General features: G+C 34.0%; 1 protein-coding gene across 5 annotated transcripts in view; it reads right to left on the bottom strand.

Annotated features, from left to right (window-relative positions):
- LOC118179429 (N-acetylglucosamine transporter UNC93A-like) overlaps positions 1 to 18,644 on the bottom strand; it is a 328,066-nt gene that overhangs the window by 26,630 nt on the left and 282,792 nt on the right. For all 5 annotated transcript variants that reach the window (XM_085819137.1, XM_085819136.1, XM_085819140.1 and 2 more), the window contains one exon: positions 17,263 to 17,530. In XM_085819137.1, coding sequence (XP_085675263.1) covers positions 17,263 to 17,530 — 268 coding nt within the window. The remainder of the gene's footprint in view (positions 1 to 17,262; positions 17,531 to 18,644) is intronic.

Here is an 18,644-nt window from a genome sequence, read left to right as displayed (position 1 = left end):
ATGAAAATTGTCCCGAACGATATAACTTTAGAATTTCATCGTACAAATACTGAAAATCCTTCAACCTATGATTTAAACAAATTTCTAGACTTTCTCCGATTAGAAATAGAATCGCGAGAAAAGATTAATTCGTTATCCTTCCCACGCAAGTCAAACCCGGAAATGAAAGGTATTAACAGATATCCACCGACGCTGAAACATAAACAAACTGTCACCACACATGAATTTATGGCAGCCGCGTCATCAAATCGAAACTGCATTTTTTGTTTTCAAAACCATGACTCAGAGTCCTGTTTATGCCTTACAGTTAATGAGAAGAGAGATATTTTAAAAAAACAAGCGCGTTGTCTTCTTTGCCTGGCCCCTAAACACAAAATCTCACAGTGCCGGCAACGCCAAACTAAAGTTTGTAAAATTTTCAAAGGTAAACATTCAGAAGCCATATGTTTTAAATCCAGTTCGATAGTTAAAAATACACCAAGTGATAAAAAGGATAGTATATTAATTTCGAAAAATGATACACAAACTAAGGAACAGAAAGAAGAAATTGTTTCGGCCGTTTCACATAATGCTAATAATACAATTCTTTTACAGACTTGCATGATAAAAGTTAAAACAGCTAAGGAAAAGGTGTTTGCCAGACTTCTCTTGGATAGTGGAAGTATGAAAAGTTTTTGTGCTCGCGAGTTAGCGGATAGGTTAAACCTCGAAGTCATAAGAAAAGAAAAATTGACTGTCTACACTTTTGGGAATACTTCTCCCATCCAAAAGAATTATGACGTAGTTAAATTAACTTTAGAACATAGAAGTTCTCCCGATTCTAGAATAGAAGTTGAATTATTAGTAACTGATCATATATCAGGTACAGATATTCCACCTCCTAAATCAGAAGAAATTAAGCAAAACAGACAATTAAAAAATTTGCTGCTCGCAGATTTTCCCGATTGTAAAAAACCCATTGCCATTCTAATTGGTGCAGATTATTATTACAACATAGTAATGGGACACGTTAAATACTTAAGCAAAAATCTTGTTGCAGTGGAAACTATTTTCGGCTGGTGCCTACATGGACGAAAAGGTGATGTTGATGTCTCTTTAGCTTTCAATGTAGTTGTAGGGGAAGATTTGATTTCCAAACAAATAACAAAATTTTGGGACTTGGAAAACTCAGGACTTATTGATAAGAGGGAAAACTTCAATTCAACTGAAAATGAAGTCGTCGAATATTTCGAATCAAATATAACATATGTAAATTCTCGCTATAAAGTTAGATTGCCTTGGAAACATGACACATCAAATCTAAATAATAATAGGGAAATCGCAGAACAAAGATTTCATCGACTTAGAAAACGATTTAAAAAAGATCCTAATCTATTTTCCGAATACAGGAATGTATTAAGAGATCAGTTAAAACAAAATATTATCGAACCAGTTTCAGAAATTTCAAATGAAGAGGATGTCGTGTTTTACTTGCCACATAGGGAAGTTATACGCGAGGATCGAGCTACAAGTGAATTACGTATTGTTTATGATGCATCATTGCATGCCCCAGGATCCATTTCTTTAAATGACTGTCTACATGTTGGGCCAAATTTATACCCTGAAATATTCGAAATATTGTTAAGATTTCGGTATAATCTAATAGCCTTCACCGCAGATATAAAACAAGCCTTTTTACAGATTCTCATACATGAAAAAGATCGAGACGCAACCAGGTTTCTGTTTTCCGATTTCCCTAATGATGAAACCATTTCTCCTGACATATATAGGTTCACTAGAGTTTTATTCGGAATAAATAGTAGTCCATTTCTATTAGCCGCTACCATTAAACATCATCTGAAAAAATATAATAAACTTTATCCTACAACGGTTAACTTTTTGAATGAGAACGTATATGTAGATGATGTGATTGGAAGCCAACCAACGATCAATGAAGCATTAACTACGAGTCTAGAATCGGTCCAAATATTTAAGGAAGCAAGCATGCAGCTTCACAAATGGCATAGTAACTCGAGACAATTACATGAATTGTGGGTAAAAAAGGGTATCGTTCCAGATGAAAATCCTGAAGATTTTAATAGAGAAAATTTCCCATTTAAAGTCTTAGGTATGGCATGGGATAATTCAAAGGACTTACTGTATTTTGATGTTCGGAACTTATTGTCTTTCACATCTAAACCAATAGAAACAAAACGATTTCTTCTACAAGTGTTGGGTCGGATATTCGATCCGATTGGAATTTTAGGACCTTTCACTGTTAGAATAAAGTGCTTAACACAGAAGATTTGGTTGTCACAAATAGATTTGGATGAACCGTTACCTGAAGATTTGTCCTCTGAATGGAGAAAGTGGTGTGAAGAGCTACCTCAAATGGCTGAATTCTCCATCTCTCGTTACCTTTTCATGCACTCGAACATTAATGTCGAAAATCTCGAACTACATTGCTTTTCAGATGCAAGTGTCAAAGCCTATGGTACAGTCGCATATTTACGTTTCACGACAGAAAATAAAGAAATCAAAACGGCCTTTGTCTCTTCTAAAAATAGGGTAGCCCCACTAAAATCCCTTACTTTACCGAGGTTAGAATTAATGGGGGCATTGTTATCAGTTAAGTTAGTCAGCAATATTCTGAAAGCACTGAAATTGAGAATTCCGTGCTATTTTTGGACAGACTCAACAATTACTTATTTTTGGATCCAGAAACAACCTGAAGCCTTCAAACCCTTTGTCAGGAATCGTGTCGAAGAAATACAAAAATTGAGTTCACCTCAAGATTGGCATTATTGCCCAGGTGTCGACAACCCTGCCGATCTCGTATCTCGGGGAACGAAGATTTCCAAGTTAATAAATGAGACCATTTGGACGCAAGGTCCCCAATGGCTTCAACTCCCTCACGAACTTTGGCCAAGATTAGATATTAAAGAAACAATAGATGAAAACAAGCTGGAATACCGAAAGAGATCCGGTGATATACATCAACTTGAATGTACAATCGAAAAAAGTGCAGATGATCTTTTCGACATATCAAAATATAGCAAATTAGAGAAGGTGTTAAGAGTCACTGCTTGCACAACACGTTTCATTAGAAAATTAAGAAAAACTAGCGACATTCACGGAACTCTCACAGCTGAAGAGTTACAAGAAGCAGAAAATTTCTGGATAAGATCAGAGCAAAAGAAGTTTTTTGCCGAAGAATATGAATCCCTCAAAGAAGGTAATTCGGTTGGAAAAAATTCTCCTTTGTATAATTTTCTTCCTTACATTGATGAAAAGGAAATCATGAGGTTGAGAGGAAGACTGGAATTTTCTGACTTCTCACTAGATAATAAACATCCAATAATCTTACCTAAAAATTCTCGACTAACGATTCTGATTGTATGCAAAGAACATGAGAAGATAATGCATGGAGGAATTGCTGCGACTTTAGCTAAAGTCAGATCACGCTTCTGGATTCCTAAAGGACGACAGTTAGTCAAAAAAGCATTAAAAGGTTGTATAATTTGCCAGAAATATTTAGCTAAACCAGCAGACCAGATGACAGCACCCTTACCAAAGGATAGAATCCAAGAATCGCCTCCATTTGCAGTCTGTGGAATTGATTTCGTCGGACCAGTTTACGTAAAGAGTTCTAAAGACATTCGAAAATCCTATATTGTTTTGTTCGTTTGTGCAGTAACCCGAGCTGTACACTTAGAACTTGTATCAGATATGTCAACAGAATCCTTTTTACTTGCATTTCGCAGATTTTTGAGCAGAAGAGGAAACTGCGTAATCATCTACTCTGACAACGCCAATACCTTTAAGAGGGCAAAGAAAGAACTTGAGAATTTTTCGAAAGTTTTAAAAGATGACAAATTCAAGAATTTCATTGCCAAAGAAAGAATCCATTGGAAATTTATAATCGAACGAGCCCCATGGTGGGGAGGGTTTTATGAGAGACTTGTTAGATCTGTTAAAGAATGTTTAAGAAAAATCTTAGGAAAAGCATTGTTGACTTTCGAAGAAATGTCTACACTACTTGTCGAAGTGGAGTCAGTTCTTAATTCACGACCTCTAAGTTACGTTTACAACGACAATGACGAGCCGCAACCGTTGACTCCAATGCACTTCTTAAACATTGGACAAACTGATTTGAAGTATCCTTTGACCTTTGCTAGAATCATCGGTAGCGAAACGACAAGAGAAACGCTGTTAAAAAGAAAGCGTTATCAAGAATTGCTGTTAAAACAGTTGTGGTGGAAATGGAAGCAACAATATTTATTAGATCTTAGAACTGCCCATTTCTTGAAGAATCCGCAACTTCAACCAGAACTAAAAGTAGGAGATGTTGTTTTAGTCGAAGGAGATAATAAAAACAAACTCTTATGGAAACTTGGTAGAATCATAAAAATTATTCCTGGACGTGATGGTAAAGTCCGATCATTCGAATTAAAAACTGGTAATGGGACTTTAAAACGTACTGTTCAACATCTATATCCTCTTGAACTTTAGATATTTTGAACTTTAACGATTTAGTTATGCCTTTTTTCCTTTTTTGTCTATTAATGATTAAATTGAATATCCTTAGTTAAGTTTGTTCAATTAAGTGGAAAATATTTTAAAATTTAGTTCATTTATTAGTTATAACATTTATTATTTGATACCTGTATTGGAATTGAAGTGTTTGACTAATTAGTATTTTTTGATATTTTTATAGAATAGTGATTTATGTACTTGATTGTATGTATAACTGAGTTAGATGAACTCTTGTCAGAGTTCAGGTGGGGAGTGTGTTAAGGAATATTCTTTGATATCGCCAAGAGATGGCGTTAGGAGTCCATCTATTGGCTTACTTGACCTTTCCCCTTCTGAACACGTGACTTGAAAAAATATTCTTCTTCTTGAAGGTAGAATTTCGATGCACTACGCAATAGAATTCGATTTAGATTTAAGCTGGAACTATTCAGTTCTTGCCTCTTGAGCATTAAATATTCGATTCAGGCATTTTAGCCTACATTGTATATATGTAAAATATTAAGTTTAATTAAAATTTATGGAAAATCCTCCAGGCCATGCATCTCGTACTTTGGATTATGAGTGATTCGACTTTGATATAGAACTTTCGTTACAGCCTGAAACTACAGCACATCCATGACTTTGTTAGTCTGGAAGCAAAATGTAAAATAATTTTAATTTTGGAAACAGCTCGGCATAGAACAAACCAGAGCATTTGACAACAAACCAGAGCATTTGACAAAGACGATCTTCCTGTTAATTGCGCAGTGTTTTTCTTTTTTTAGTTCAATTCTCTATCTAAGCATATTGCATTCATTAAAATCTACATGTAGAATTGAGTTTCTTTCTTTTCTTTTCTTTTCTTTCTTTTCTTTTTTTTTTTTTTTTTTTTTTGTAGCACTGAAAAATGGGAAGCCTCCTTCAAGTTTCACTGAAGAAACTATATTAAAGAACATGAAATGGTTGGATTTAGAGGTTTGAGGGAAAATACACTGATTCAGGAATCTTCTGATCTTGTTAGGACCCTATCTAATCCAAAGTGTTTTGTATTAGAGACGCAAAACTAAGAAAATGGATGAACACTGATAATACAGAACTTGCCGTTTGTCAATCAACTGATTAAGAAATTACCAAGAAGGCGCAGAAAGATGAGAAGAAAGAAGTTCACTGTGAAGAAATCAGGGAAGGAAACGAAACTGTATAAAAGTTTTCATTTTGTGCATAAAATTTATCCAGATAATGAAAGTTATAATCAAAGACCGGCCTGTTTATTTGATTTAAAGCAAAATATTTAAGAAAAGGCAAAACTATGAGATACTAGTTATTTTTGAAAAAAGCGTGATTAAGGAAAGTTGCACATTTAGTATGTTAAACACATTAGAGCGTAGAAAACCCATTTTTCATTATCTTATCTGTTCTTGATGCACAACCATCTATATCTGCTGACCATGCAGACCATGGCGAGCCTGCACCACTTATAGACATTGTTCACCATAAAGATGGGTAATACTTTTAATACGATCTGAGATACAGGTATAGTATATATCTGAAAAGCCGTTTTATTCTATAAATTTAGATTTCATCCCTTCTTGGGCATATGTCACTCTGGCGGTGTCTAGCCATGTACTTGCTATATATGATGGCATCACAGCAGCTCATCCCTTGAAAAGAAGCTAGTTTGCCGTCTCGAACGTGAAACAGTAAATGCCTTGTTTAGAAGAATAACAAATGTTCTTTCAGTTTCAACTTTGTTCTACCTTTTGTATCAAAGCAATGTGATGATAGAATGCAGTTGCAAATGTAGAATTCGAGCATATAGGTTTCGATGCTTAAAGAATGCCTCATGATATACTTTTCTATTTTCCTCCATTTTTTGTGGTTTCGCAAGTATTTCAATGGCGGATTTAAAATGCACACTTTTTTCTTTCAGTACACCATTTGAAAATAAGATATCTTAATTTTGAAAACGTTGGAACTAAGTATGGAAATAAGCGGAAATTTGAAACAGTTATCAGGAATAAAATAAGGATAAAAATTAGACATAGATTATTCGTAAATGAAAATTAAAGATTAAAATACATGATACATGAAAGTGTTGAAAATTTAGAAGGTTTTGTTGTAATGCGCCTTAAGAATGCGAAAATTATTTCCATTTTCCAAAAACTAAATTTTAAAGTAAACTAAATTTTATTTGAGATTATTAAAAAATAAAATTTTTGATGTTGCTGCTTTTCTATAACATCTAGAATAACACTTAAAAAGAAATAGTTGCCCCAAAAGACTCAGATATAAGATAGACAAATAAATGAGAAAATTTAATAGTAAAATGCTCCTTTTTTATAAAACAAATTAAGCACGGATCTTAAGTATATAATTGATACAATTTTGCCTTATCATCTGTTTTTGAAGGAAATGAAAATATTTGCAAATTTATTCTTTTGTGAAAAACAGCCAATTTTTATTTATATTAATTAATTAATTTTTTATTTGTTTGTAAAATTCGAGTATTCAAATAAACCAGAAGATTCAAACTGTGCTCTGGGAAAGAATTTAAAGCATTATAAAAGTTTATAAAATGATCCAAGCCTATTTTATTTCCTTTATCAATGAATAAGCGAAAATTATCGAAAAATCACTTTTAATTTAATCTAGTCCTGTGCAAAAATTTACATTTATTAGGTTTCTGTTTATTCTTTCTTCAAATACACAATACTAAAAATTCCAGAAATTCAGAATTCCCGATTTCGCAAAAACCAGTTCAACTATGAAATTTTCTTAATGTCAAATACTTTTTATTTTCAAACAAATACTGATGTTCAGCTGATAATTGCGCAATTATCTTCAGGCAGAAAAACTGCAAAGTAATCGATATATTTTCCTGTTGCTTGAAGGCGCTATAGATGGTGTTATAGATAAAATGGAGCAGATATCCCAGCAACCATTAACTGCTCTATTTCTAGTAAACAGCCCACCTCGTATAAACAATTCATAAGCACTTGATATCGAGCATTTCCTTAAGGCATACTTATGTGACGCATAATTCTTCATGACATAAGCAGCACATTATTTGCCCAAGTTTCCTTAGTCGTATAAAATATATTTATTCCCAGCTATCTATCTTAAACTTGAAAGGCGGATAAAAAAGTCATGTGAGTGGGGAACACTGGGTTTTTCAAATAAAAAAAGGCATTTGTTTTACCAAAACACATTTTATAGATAGTCAAGTATATTTTTATAGATGCTTATTTCATACCATGTTCACCATGCATTTGAATGAATGAATTATTGTATTTTAATGTTGTGCTTTACAAATGAAAACAGGATTTACGTGAATTAAGTAACATTTGATAATTGAAAAAAAAATGGGATGTATCAATGCATTTTAAAAGAAAATTAATCTCGGCCTTCCTTTTTCAGTCTTGGTTGTGCTTTTTTTCAAAGCCATAGTATTCTTCTTAAACGCATTTGCTTTTATAATTATCAGAAAATTGTCAATTTGGAATAGAAATTTATGAATTTTCTTTATAATAATTTTTTCTCAAAGGCAAGGTTAGTTGCTTGTTTTATTGCCCACTTAAAGCAGGGCAGTAACGCATTTTCTAAGAACAATGTGCTCATAATCGTATCTAAAAGCATACTGAAGCATTATTCTTTGAAATGTTTGCTGGAAATTAAGGTAAAATGTCTATTTTAATATATTCTTAATACTCTGATTTGGCACGCATGCCTTGATTCTGTTTCAATGAAAATTATTTCTTGTTGAAACATATGTGGTGAAATTGACACATATAGTTTCTTCAGATATTTTTCGAAGACGCAGTGCTTATGGAATTTCTTTTTTGATGAATGAAGGAAAATGAAAGAAATGGTATGTTAAGTTTTCGATGAAAGATACAGAACAGGCTATTTAAGCATTCTATTCTTCCTTTTCTCCGTGAGAAATAGAATTTAGGGTGTATATTTTTGTTATTATGAAATAAATGGCTACCTCGATGACGTTTTGACGAAGCAAGAGAAAAAAACCCCGTAACAATGCACATGAAATAATCATAATATTGAATATCTGCAATATTAAACTTTCCTCTGAAATTTATGCAGACCATAATGAATTACGGTTTGCATAAACCTCAGGGGAAAGTTTAATGCTACAGAGGAAGAAATAATACTATAAAAACTTTTATAAATGATTTGAATTTCAGTAGAGTACATTTTCATTAAATGTTGTATTCAGAAATTCAAAATTTTATTTTTGTCCAACCTTAACTATGTATACATATAATTAATTGACTTTTCTGACTACTAACATTTTGTTTTTATTTTGAAGAGTTAAAAGCAACTCAAAACTCAATCAAAATTCATTATTATTAGTATCGTCTTTTCTGAGATTCAGATGAGATTTTGTAAACTTGAATTTAATATATTCATTGATTTCTTAAAACTTTTCTGAATTATTCATAAGAAACAGCTAGACGTAATGAAAAATTCTGTCACTGAGTTTCCTAAATAAATACAACCGGAGAATAGGTATTTCCTGCCAGAGTGTGCGTTATAATTCTACATTTTACTAGAAGCGGGTGATTTTCCTCTTACTATCACCCATACTTGGGTTCAAAGATCGGCGTGGGTTACCGCAGAGAGCTACGATTCTTCCCTTAACTTTGAACTCTGAGCACAGTTTCATACGAAGGTATGAAGTGTAAACTTTTCTGAATTATTTATTACTGCCGATGTCCCTGCTCTGACACAAATACGGTTGAAAAAATTCCTTGAAATTTTGCGTGAAAAGAAAGTTTGGCCAATGCCTTTTAGATAGAAGGTACTTTTCTCCTAGATTCTTAGAGACAGCGTCACTTTGGCCCTTTTAGCGCGATTAGACATTTTCTTTTGAAAAATGACTATAAGTTATTAATCTTTTCTCTTTAGTTGAAACGAGTTTAAGACCTCTTAATTGATTCCTTCTTTGAGCCTTGGATTTTAATGGAGAGAGATTAATTTGTAACCAATTCGAGCCAATGGTGGATTTAAAGGCGGTCTTCAGTTTTGAGAAGCCGAGTTTTTAAAAGTCGTTGCAGGGTAGCAGAGAGAGGATTTTTTACCTTTATTAAAACTAAAAAAGTTAGCTTGCCCCGTGGCTTGCGAGCTGCGCGGAATGGATCAAATTGAGGTCCGGGTTCTCTTCGACCCTCGACGGGAAAGCATTTATCAGCAATTAAAAAGGGGAAGGACTCTCGTTAATTGGAGAAGAATGGTAAAGAATTTTTGATTTTGTCTTTAAGAGTCGCCAAACGTGGCGACTATTTGGCGACATTTGGGTTCGGTCCTTGCATAACTGTAATTGATACTGTAATTGATTCCTATATGTAACTGTAACGTTATCCTGCCCTTATAATCGCATATATACCTTCCAGCAATTTCGAGAAATGGAGGGTACTACAGATTTCTCGGTAGCCGAGGAAAATTATATGACAGGAGAAAGAAAGCATCAGTTCTTACTTGTTAGTTCATAGCTGACTTTAGAGTATTGAAATTTTCGTAAGAGTTTCGCCTTTTAGATGATCTCTGCATTGCGTTGTGTTTAACTTATTAGTAGTTTAAAATTTAACTACTGATTATGCTCTCTGATACTCAGAAGAGCTGTACAACTGCTTTTGTGGAACGTTCTAGAACTGTAATATTTTATTTATTTATTTATTTATTTTTTAAAGGGGAAAATAAATTTTATCATCGGTTCGATGTGCATTCAATCCATTACGAACCCGTGCGCATGAAACAATAATAATTTATTATGTTTACGTTCGTAATACTGTAGGATTTTTTTGGAAGCAGGAGACTTGAAAAATGAACAATGCCCTCGCAGGGAATCGAACCACGGACCTCTCGAATACGCGCCACAAAGGCACGCTAAGAAGGCGGGAGAAATACCTTATAAACTTCTCTTCTTAAAGGGCGACTGGGAATTAGGAGGAAAATCTTGGTGGTGGAGAATCGCCCTCCACCACCTCTTTTAGTTCGGGCGCCACTTGTAGAGACTATTTGAATTTTTTGGAATAGGAGAGATGAAAAATGAGTAACGCCTTCGCCGGGACTCGAACCACGGGCCTCTCGAATACACACCGAGAGTGCTGACCACTATACTACGAAGGCATACTAAGAAGGCGGCAGAAATACCTTATATACTCCCCCTTTTAAAGGGCGACTGGGGATTAGGGGACCCAATCTCCAAATCCTGGGGGTGGAGAAGCATCATCCACTACTTTTTTAGTTCGGGCGCCACTGAAGATACATTAGTTTTTTTAATAGGTGAGATGAAAAATGAGCAATGCCCTCTCCGGACTCGAACTACGAACTCTCGAATACGCGCCGAGCGTGCAGACCACTACACCACGAAAGCACGCTAAGGCGCTAAGAAATACTTTATACTACATTTTTGATATAAATTACGCTTGTAACAAACATTACTTGGAATATTATTTTAACCAGTGGCTGTATTCGTAGTATAGCCAGCTAGCTTATGTTAACCACTGATTAATAAATGTGTTTTAATTGTAAATTCTTTTGCATGTGTATGTTAATAGCGGTCGATCATGTCCCTCTTAGGCAAACGTGGATTCTTCATATGAACTGGGTAGCATATTGCGGTTAAGGTAGAGAATTAATTAATATTGTGTATCTGAATTTTCCGATCCGATCTATATTATCCTTTTACTTGAACCTGTGATTGAATTATTTCATTTGTAAGCTACCCTTCTATGGGGTCTTGAGAAGTTTTGTACTTATATTTCAATAAAATGAGTTTTTGGATATTTGTAGAGTTTATGAATGTAAGAGATTAACATATTTTGAGGAGATTCAGAGGATTATAGCATTTTTAAAGATAGATAGTATTTTTAGAGTTTTGAATTGAACTGTATTTTGCTGTTATTGAAAACCATGTTTTGAGTTTACTCCAAGGCACCCAAGAAGATATTATCTCACTGCAGTCTCTTTGATGTTGATTTAAAGAGTTTGAAATTTTTAATTTAACTTACAAAAATGATGAATTCATGTAATTTAGTTTAACTACACCGGTTTCTAGTTTTCAGATCTTAAATGAGGTTCATTAAAATATTTACTTCGGCACCAGTTGTTCAGGTCGGCGCTAGAGCGAGTGCAAGTGGTCCGGTCATATGGAGCAGCAAAATTTAAGGACGAACATATTCTTAGAATTTAGAGAAGCACCCAAGCAGGATGGCAAATGTTTTAGAATTTAGGGACCAATGAGGAACAATGAGCTTCAAAATTTTTAGAAATTAGAGAGGGATCGGGGAATATAGTTTAAGATCCATTAGGACTGCAGTGGTCGGCAAAGTGCTTAGCACCAGCCTTGAGGTATTACCATTAGGGTATTTAAGACATTTTTAACTGAAGACAAATTAGGTATTTCTTCCCTTCTTGCAGCATGCCTTCGTAGTGTAACGGTAGCACAGTCGACGTGTATTGGAGAGATCCAGATTCGAGTTCCGTCGAGGGAATTGCTCATTTTTTATGTCTTTTGTTTCAAAAAAGACCCAATAACTCTACAAAAGAAAGAATGTTTTATTAGAAAATTTCAAACAGAAGCTAATTGTCCTTCTGCTTTGCAGTCTAGCAGCAGATTTTTCATGTACTTCAAAATTTTGCTTGTCTGAACTTTTAAAAAGATCTTTCACAATTCTTCTAAAACTGATTACTTTTTTAAAACAAAATTTATTGTTTTAGCAGAATAGTTTGGAACGTTGTAGTTCATGAACAGGATCTATGCAGTACTACAAGAAAATTCTTCGAATTGGATTAAGGATATACATGAAGATTTGATCATTTTGGCTTTCAGTCATGCTGCCTTGTTATGTTACGAAGTATTCCAAAATCATTGCATCAAGAAATTGCAGAAAGCTTTTATAAGAGGTGTTTTACATACAATAACAACAAAAAAATATTCTGGAACTTTCTGACATTATCATTTGCTCATTAGAGTTAAAAAGCAGAAATTCTACGAATTTTTGAATAGTTATGTAACTGTCTGTTTGCAGTATGGTCGCAACTTCATCTATCTGCTTTCGTAACTAAATAATACAGTGTATCTGTTGTTTGCTGGCAGATTAAGAACAAACGTAAGAAATCAAAAAGAACAAAATAAGAATCAGCTAAGTTTGAATTTTCAAAGCATTTCAGCAAATGAAAATATAAAGTACCCATCAAATTATATTTCACTTTGCAAATTTCCAGACAACGTATGGAATAAATTGGAATATTTATTTATAACAGAGAACATTAGAACTATCTGCCAAAGGAAATACCCTCATGGAGGAATTTCTGAGAAAACTGTTTCGTGTTTATATTATATACATGGAAAATCACGGAATGCAATCTAACGCAACTAGTCCATTCGCCAGAAATTAAACTCAGGTCGAATTACCAAAGTTTAGCATTTTTATGAAGTCGACTATTGGTGGATTAATATTTGAAATGATTTCTACCACGGGGGCGGGGAGGGTAACAGCTTTTAAAATCACACATAATGAGTGAATGAAATTTTTAAACATTATTTGGGAAAGCTTTTAACTAATCAGGTTTGCTTCAAGTTCTAACATTGTTTATTCCTTTTTTTCAATCTAATTCTGTTCTAAGAGTATTTAAGCGGATTCCAGAAGTTATTATTAAATATATAATATACATTTAGTAGATAGATATAATCCCTGTGATTCGCATAACTTTAGCGTCAGCTTTATCAATCTTTTAGTCTCGTCAGTAACTTCATTAACAGCTCGGAGTTGTCACTGCATTTATAGTAGTGAGCTGTATAAATTTACTGCTCTCAGCATGGGGTTTCGGATGACAATTTAACTTAGTTTTGTAGAATTTTTCCCTTATTTTCGCCTTGTTAAAAGCTATTTTATTTGCGTTCGCGAGTGATAAATCAACAATAACAGCGTGAGCAATCAACAGCATGAGTTAAACATAATTAAATAAGTGAAAAGACATTTTATAAAACTTTTGAATCTGTGGAATTATTCTGCTTGCAGTGGAAATGAACCAAGAGAAAGAAAAAAATAGAGGGGGTAGGATTGTAGAAATGGCAGGGTTACCTATACGAGCATTTCCTGCCTATCATGATTTGGATTACATTTACATGCTACGATAACTCAATAAATTACAGAGAAGATTAATACAAAGGTATAAAACTGAAGGAGGTCGAAAATCTTTCTATATTTACAAAAGTTTCTATCTCTGAAATTTTACCTTAAAATAATTCTTTGTTAATGTGTTGTTAGTTCAATTAAAATATGTAATGTAAATTATATAGACACTTAAAATTTATTATATTTTTATATATAACACTTAATATACATAATATTTTAATCTTAATTTAGCAAGATATATCTGTAATCCTGAATTCGAATGAGAGGCGAGCAGTAAAGCCACTGAATACTAGTAGTACGAAAGGCTTTAAATTCTGACAAACAAACTAGCTGCATGGAAGTTTCATGTTATTTCCCAAGTGAAACTGAGTCAAGTTCCCTTAAAAATCCTCTATTTACAAAGGAACTTTTACTTCCGGGTGATAGCGCTCGCATGTTTTTCGTAACCTACAAAATGCAGTCCTTTCGTGTGAATTAACATGCTTCGAATCACGTGGCTTATTTTAAAGATCTGGAATCCTGAACTATAAATTGTTCAACAGTACAAGCTAACATTCCTGAAGTTAAATGAAACTTTAATTTCGAATATACAACTCCTACAGTATGGAATCAGTTAATCCTATTATTGAAGCATCGTCTGCAATTTCACCATGTTTTTTTAGAAGATATTACTCAATATTTCTCAGATGTATTATATAACGCTTAGATCGTAAAGACCCGATAACAACCGATTCCTTCAGTGAAAGAAGGAAAATCATAGGATTTCGCAATCTTGACGAAATTTGGTATGCGAAAGCATCTTGATCGAACATGCAAATGATCAAAGTTTCAAGGCAAATGAACGAGAATTGCGATCATAGTGCGCATTTTTAATGCGCAATTCGCAAAGTATAAAACCAGTAACAGAGGCGGAAAATGTATCTTTTTTTGTTGCTGCAATTGTAATTTCGTAAGGAAGCAACTATAGATGCCATTACGACGATATCGACTACGATTACAGACAATTAAACGACTTCGAACGTGGTCGCATTGTAGGGTTGTGTGAAGCTGGGTGGGTCATACCGAGCAATACGCCGCCACCTGCAGCGCACATACACTGCTGTGCAAAGATGTTGGCAGCAATGGTTGCTACAAGGAAATTGCCGACAAAATGAAGGCTCTGGAAGACTGAGGAGCACAAATGCGAGGCAAGAAAGTATGATTGTTCGCCAAGGCCCGAACCGCCCCAACGGTATCATTGTCGACTATTCAGCGCACTTCACTTACAGCCACGTCTATACCTCTTGTAGTACCGTCCACTATCTCACGGCGCTTGTCTGAGGCGGGCTTACGCTCACAGAGGCTTTTAAGACATTTGCCTTTGACCACACAACATCGGCGGAGTAGTCTGGAGTGGTGTCGCAGCCGATCATCATGGCTGCCTTCAGACTGGTATCGTATAGTGTTCAGCGATGAATCCCGCTATACTCTTGAAGCAGATGACCACCGTGTTCGTGTCTGGAGAGGATGGGGCCAGCGGTCCTAATCAGCCTTTGTTTTACAAAGCCATGCGGCCATAACCCCTGGTGTGATGGTGTGGGGCGCTATTTCTTATGACAGCAGGTCATCTTTAGTCCTTCTCCATACATCTTTAACAGCTCAACGATATGTTGATACCATCCTGCGGCCGGTTGCATTACCCTTCATGGCATATCATCTTGGAGCCATTTTCCAACAAGATAATGCCAGGCGACATACCGCTTGCTTAACTCTGGACTGTTTTCGTGCGTATATACTCTTCCTTGGCCAGCAAGGTCACCAGACTTTTCACCAATAGAGCATGTCTGGGACATGGTAGACCTCCAGATTCGGGCACGACAAAATATCATAGATTTGGAGCGACAACTGACGAATGCCTGGCAGAATGTGTCCCAGGATGACATTAGGAACCTCTATTACTCCTTGCCTCGACGAATTCAAGCATGCATTGCCGCCAGGGGCGGTTCGATCAACTACTAATTTGAACACTCAATGGGTGATTGTGAGCCGTGAACACGTACTATGACTTTGATTTTTTAACCATTTTATTATCTGTATATGAGCTATGCACATATTCAATTTCATCAAAAACAACCACTTCCTTCATGGTGCTTCGATTTTTTGCAAAAGAGTGTATATAAAATTTGAAAGCTTTTTTTGCTAAGCATAATTTTCTTAGCACTTACGCTATATATAATTCAACAGCAAAAGTACAAAAAATTTAAAAACAACTTAGCAGTATACGTTTGATTCAGCGGTAAGTATTAGCATACATTTTTCTGTTTTTATTAAATATCACGTTCTCGGTGTTTACACCACCTAAAATTCTATTCGACAGCAAAATCACAAAATATTTAAAAATAGCGTATCTTTAGAAGTTCCGATAGACAGTTCGCACTCTGGAGATAAAAATATTTTATTTCGGATATTGTTGCCACTGCTCGCTTTAAAATCGTTGATTTTGTTAATAACAAAATCATTAAAGTTTTACAAAATATGAAATAGACAAAAAAAAAAAAAAAAAAAAATTCCAAATTAGGGCTTCCATGTACTCATTCGGGTGGAGAAACATACTCTTCAAAATTTTATGACTCTAGGACAGTTGTTTTTTCACAGTGCGAGAAACATACATACATTCATGTAGATTCTTCACTATTTAGTTTCCTTAAATATATTATAGGGCGATAATATTTGGTGACAACACTTAGTGATTCGGACATTTAAAATGATTCGAGACTAATAGCCCTTCTGGGACGACGCCCATTAGAGATAAAAATACATTAATTTTGAAAAATTTCCGAAATATAAAACGAAGTTGTAAAACATTTTATCTGAAGATACGAAACTCAAACTTTATTAATCTGCATTTTTTAAAAATTCTTCTTTATAGTGAATGAAATATAGAATGCAATACAACATACGTTTTAATCATTACAACTAGTTGTTATTATTAGGACATCACATGAAATTAATATTCAGCTAACACCAAAAACAGTAAATTTTAACTGTTTGGAGTAAAAGCTTTATCCAACCATTTGTTCCATTGAATTACAACTCCAAATCTATTATTTAATTTCCACAAAATACAGTAATACAGTTTTGAAATTTTAAGTTTCAAAATTAATGATTTTATTTTAATTAATTATTTATCAGAGACATGAAACAAACTTTAGAAAATTTGAGAAATCGTACTGTAGCTCAGTTTTAATAAAATGCTAATAATGTCTTAAAAAATTTAACTAAATCTGAATTATAGATGCCGATTCTTGAGATAAGGTAGAAGACGATTTAGCTTTTGAAAGTAATTATTATACATACGACGTTTACTTGTCACAAATAAATATTATGTTTTATTTTTGCATATTTTTAACCCATAATGTGGAGCAGCAGACGTTTAAAACGAATAGATTCAGTTTGCTTAAAAAGACAAGTTTATTGCCCAAATATTTAGTATGCGGAAGTTTCAACATATTATATCTAACCAGGGACGGAGAGAATTTGTTGATTATACAAGTATTATCTGAATGATTAAAAATGTAACACATGTATACATTTTTAATATTTTAATGAAATTTTTGCTGCTTAAACTCACTCATCGCCAAGGTCTCCCATATTGCATTGCACAATCCCCATCCGCCGGCTACTACGTAAAGAACAGCAGCATCGTCTTTTGCAGGTGTCCAAAGCCAGAGAACCATCAGCAATCCAACTTGACAGACCAGACTAGCAGCCATGATTGTGAGGCGCTGGATGTGTTCCGAGAATAAATACACAGCAATGGACCCTAAAATATTCGATCCACCGAGGCACATCATCGTAAACGCCACAGACTGCACTCCCAACGAACAGCTTATGAACGACTGGAAAAATAAGAATAAAACAATTAGTAAGTAAAACTTAAAATGAATCTATAGCTCTGGCTTAGGTTAGAATGAAATGAAATTAAGATTAGGTTAGTAGTTTAAGCTCTTAAAATTAACTGTTGAATGTATTGCAAATTTTATTATTTATAATCAGAAGGTTGACGTAGATTTTGAATGTTTTATTCTGAGAGTCAGACACGAGATGTATTATTGTGTAATTGTGTAGAATATATTTTATACTGTGAATAAATCGGAATTGCAATGCTGTATATTATGTAAAACAAAGAACGAAAAGATTCTGGAAGAATTCTATGGAACGCCTGGTGACAAACCCGCACACAATAAAAATACTGTTTTTGTTTTCGTGATTGTGTACTTCACAAAACGTTATAAGGTTTTTTTTAACCTAATAAATTCTGAAATTTTAGTGGTAGATAACCAAACTTACCATGGTTTTGTGTACAAGTGTTTGAAACATTAAACATTGTTTACATTTGATTAAAATGCAAATATTGTTTAGTGTTGTGTTTAAGGTGCATTTGATTAAAATGCAAACAAAATTAAATTGCATTTGATTCAAATTATTTATGCCGATTAAGTTTAACAAAAGTAATTGAAAAGCTAATGGAATAGAACGCTTAATTTCAAAGTGAAAAAAAAAATAGAATATTGCAAAACGTCAGTAGCAAGTTTTAATCAGCATTATAAAATAGGTAATTCTTAATGTGACAGAGCAATTTCACGAAACTTTTACATTTATAAAATTAGGTACTTTTACAATTAGGAGCATTTGTAAAATTAGATCCCTTATGCACCTGCTATGCTTTTCGGCTTCTGTGAAAGAGAAATCAACACCTGTGGAGATCTAACGATAACACCAGCTGGGATCTACATATGTATGCGTGTGTGTTTATATGTAAAAAAGAACAATTAAATACACACATACCTATTATTACAATTCTGCCAAAATGTGTGGCAGGTACATAAAATTAATTACATTATGAATCTAAAATTAATTACATTATGAAATAATAAACAAGAAATGATTGACTGTCAGAATACAGTTATCATGAATCGTAAAACACCCAATCACAGCCATCGTATGGATTGC

This window comes from Stegodyphus dumicola, chromosome 6 (assembly GCF_044657685.1).
Source record: "Stegodyphus dumicola isolate Sdum_Otavi_A_Nest chromosome 6, ASM4465768v1".
NCBI lineage: Eukaryota > Metazoa > Arthropoda > Arachnida > Araneae > Eresidae > Stegodyphus > Stegodyphus dumicola.
The sequence above is the reverse complement of the archived record's forward strand: the minus strand, read 5'-3'. Positions and strand labels throughout refer to the sequence as shown.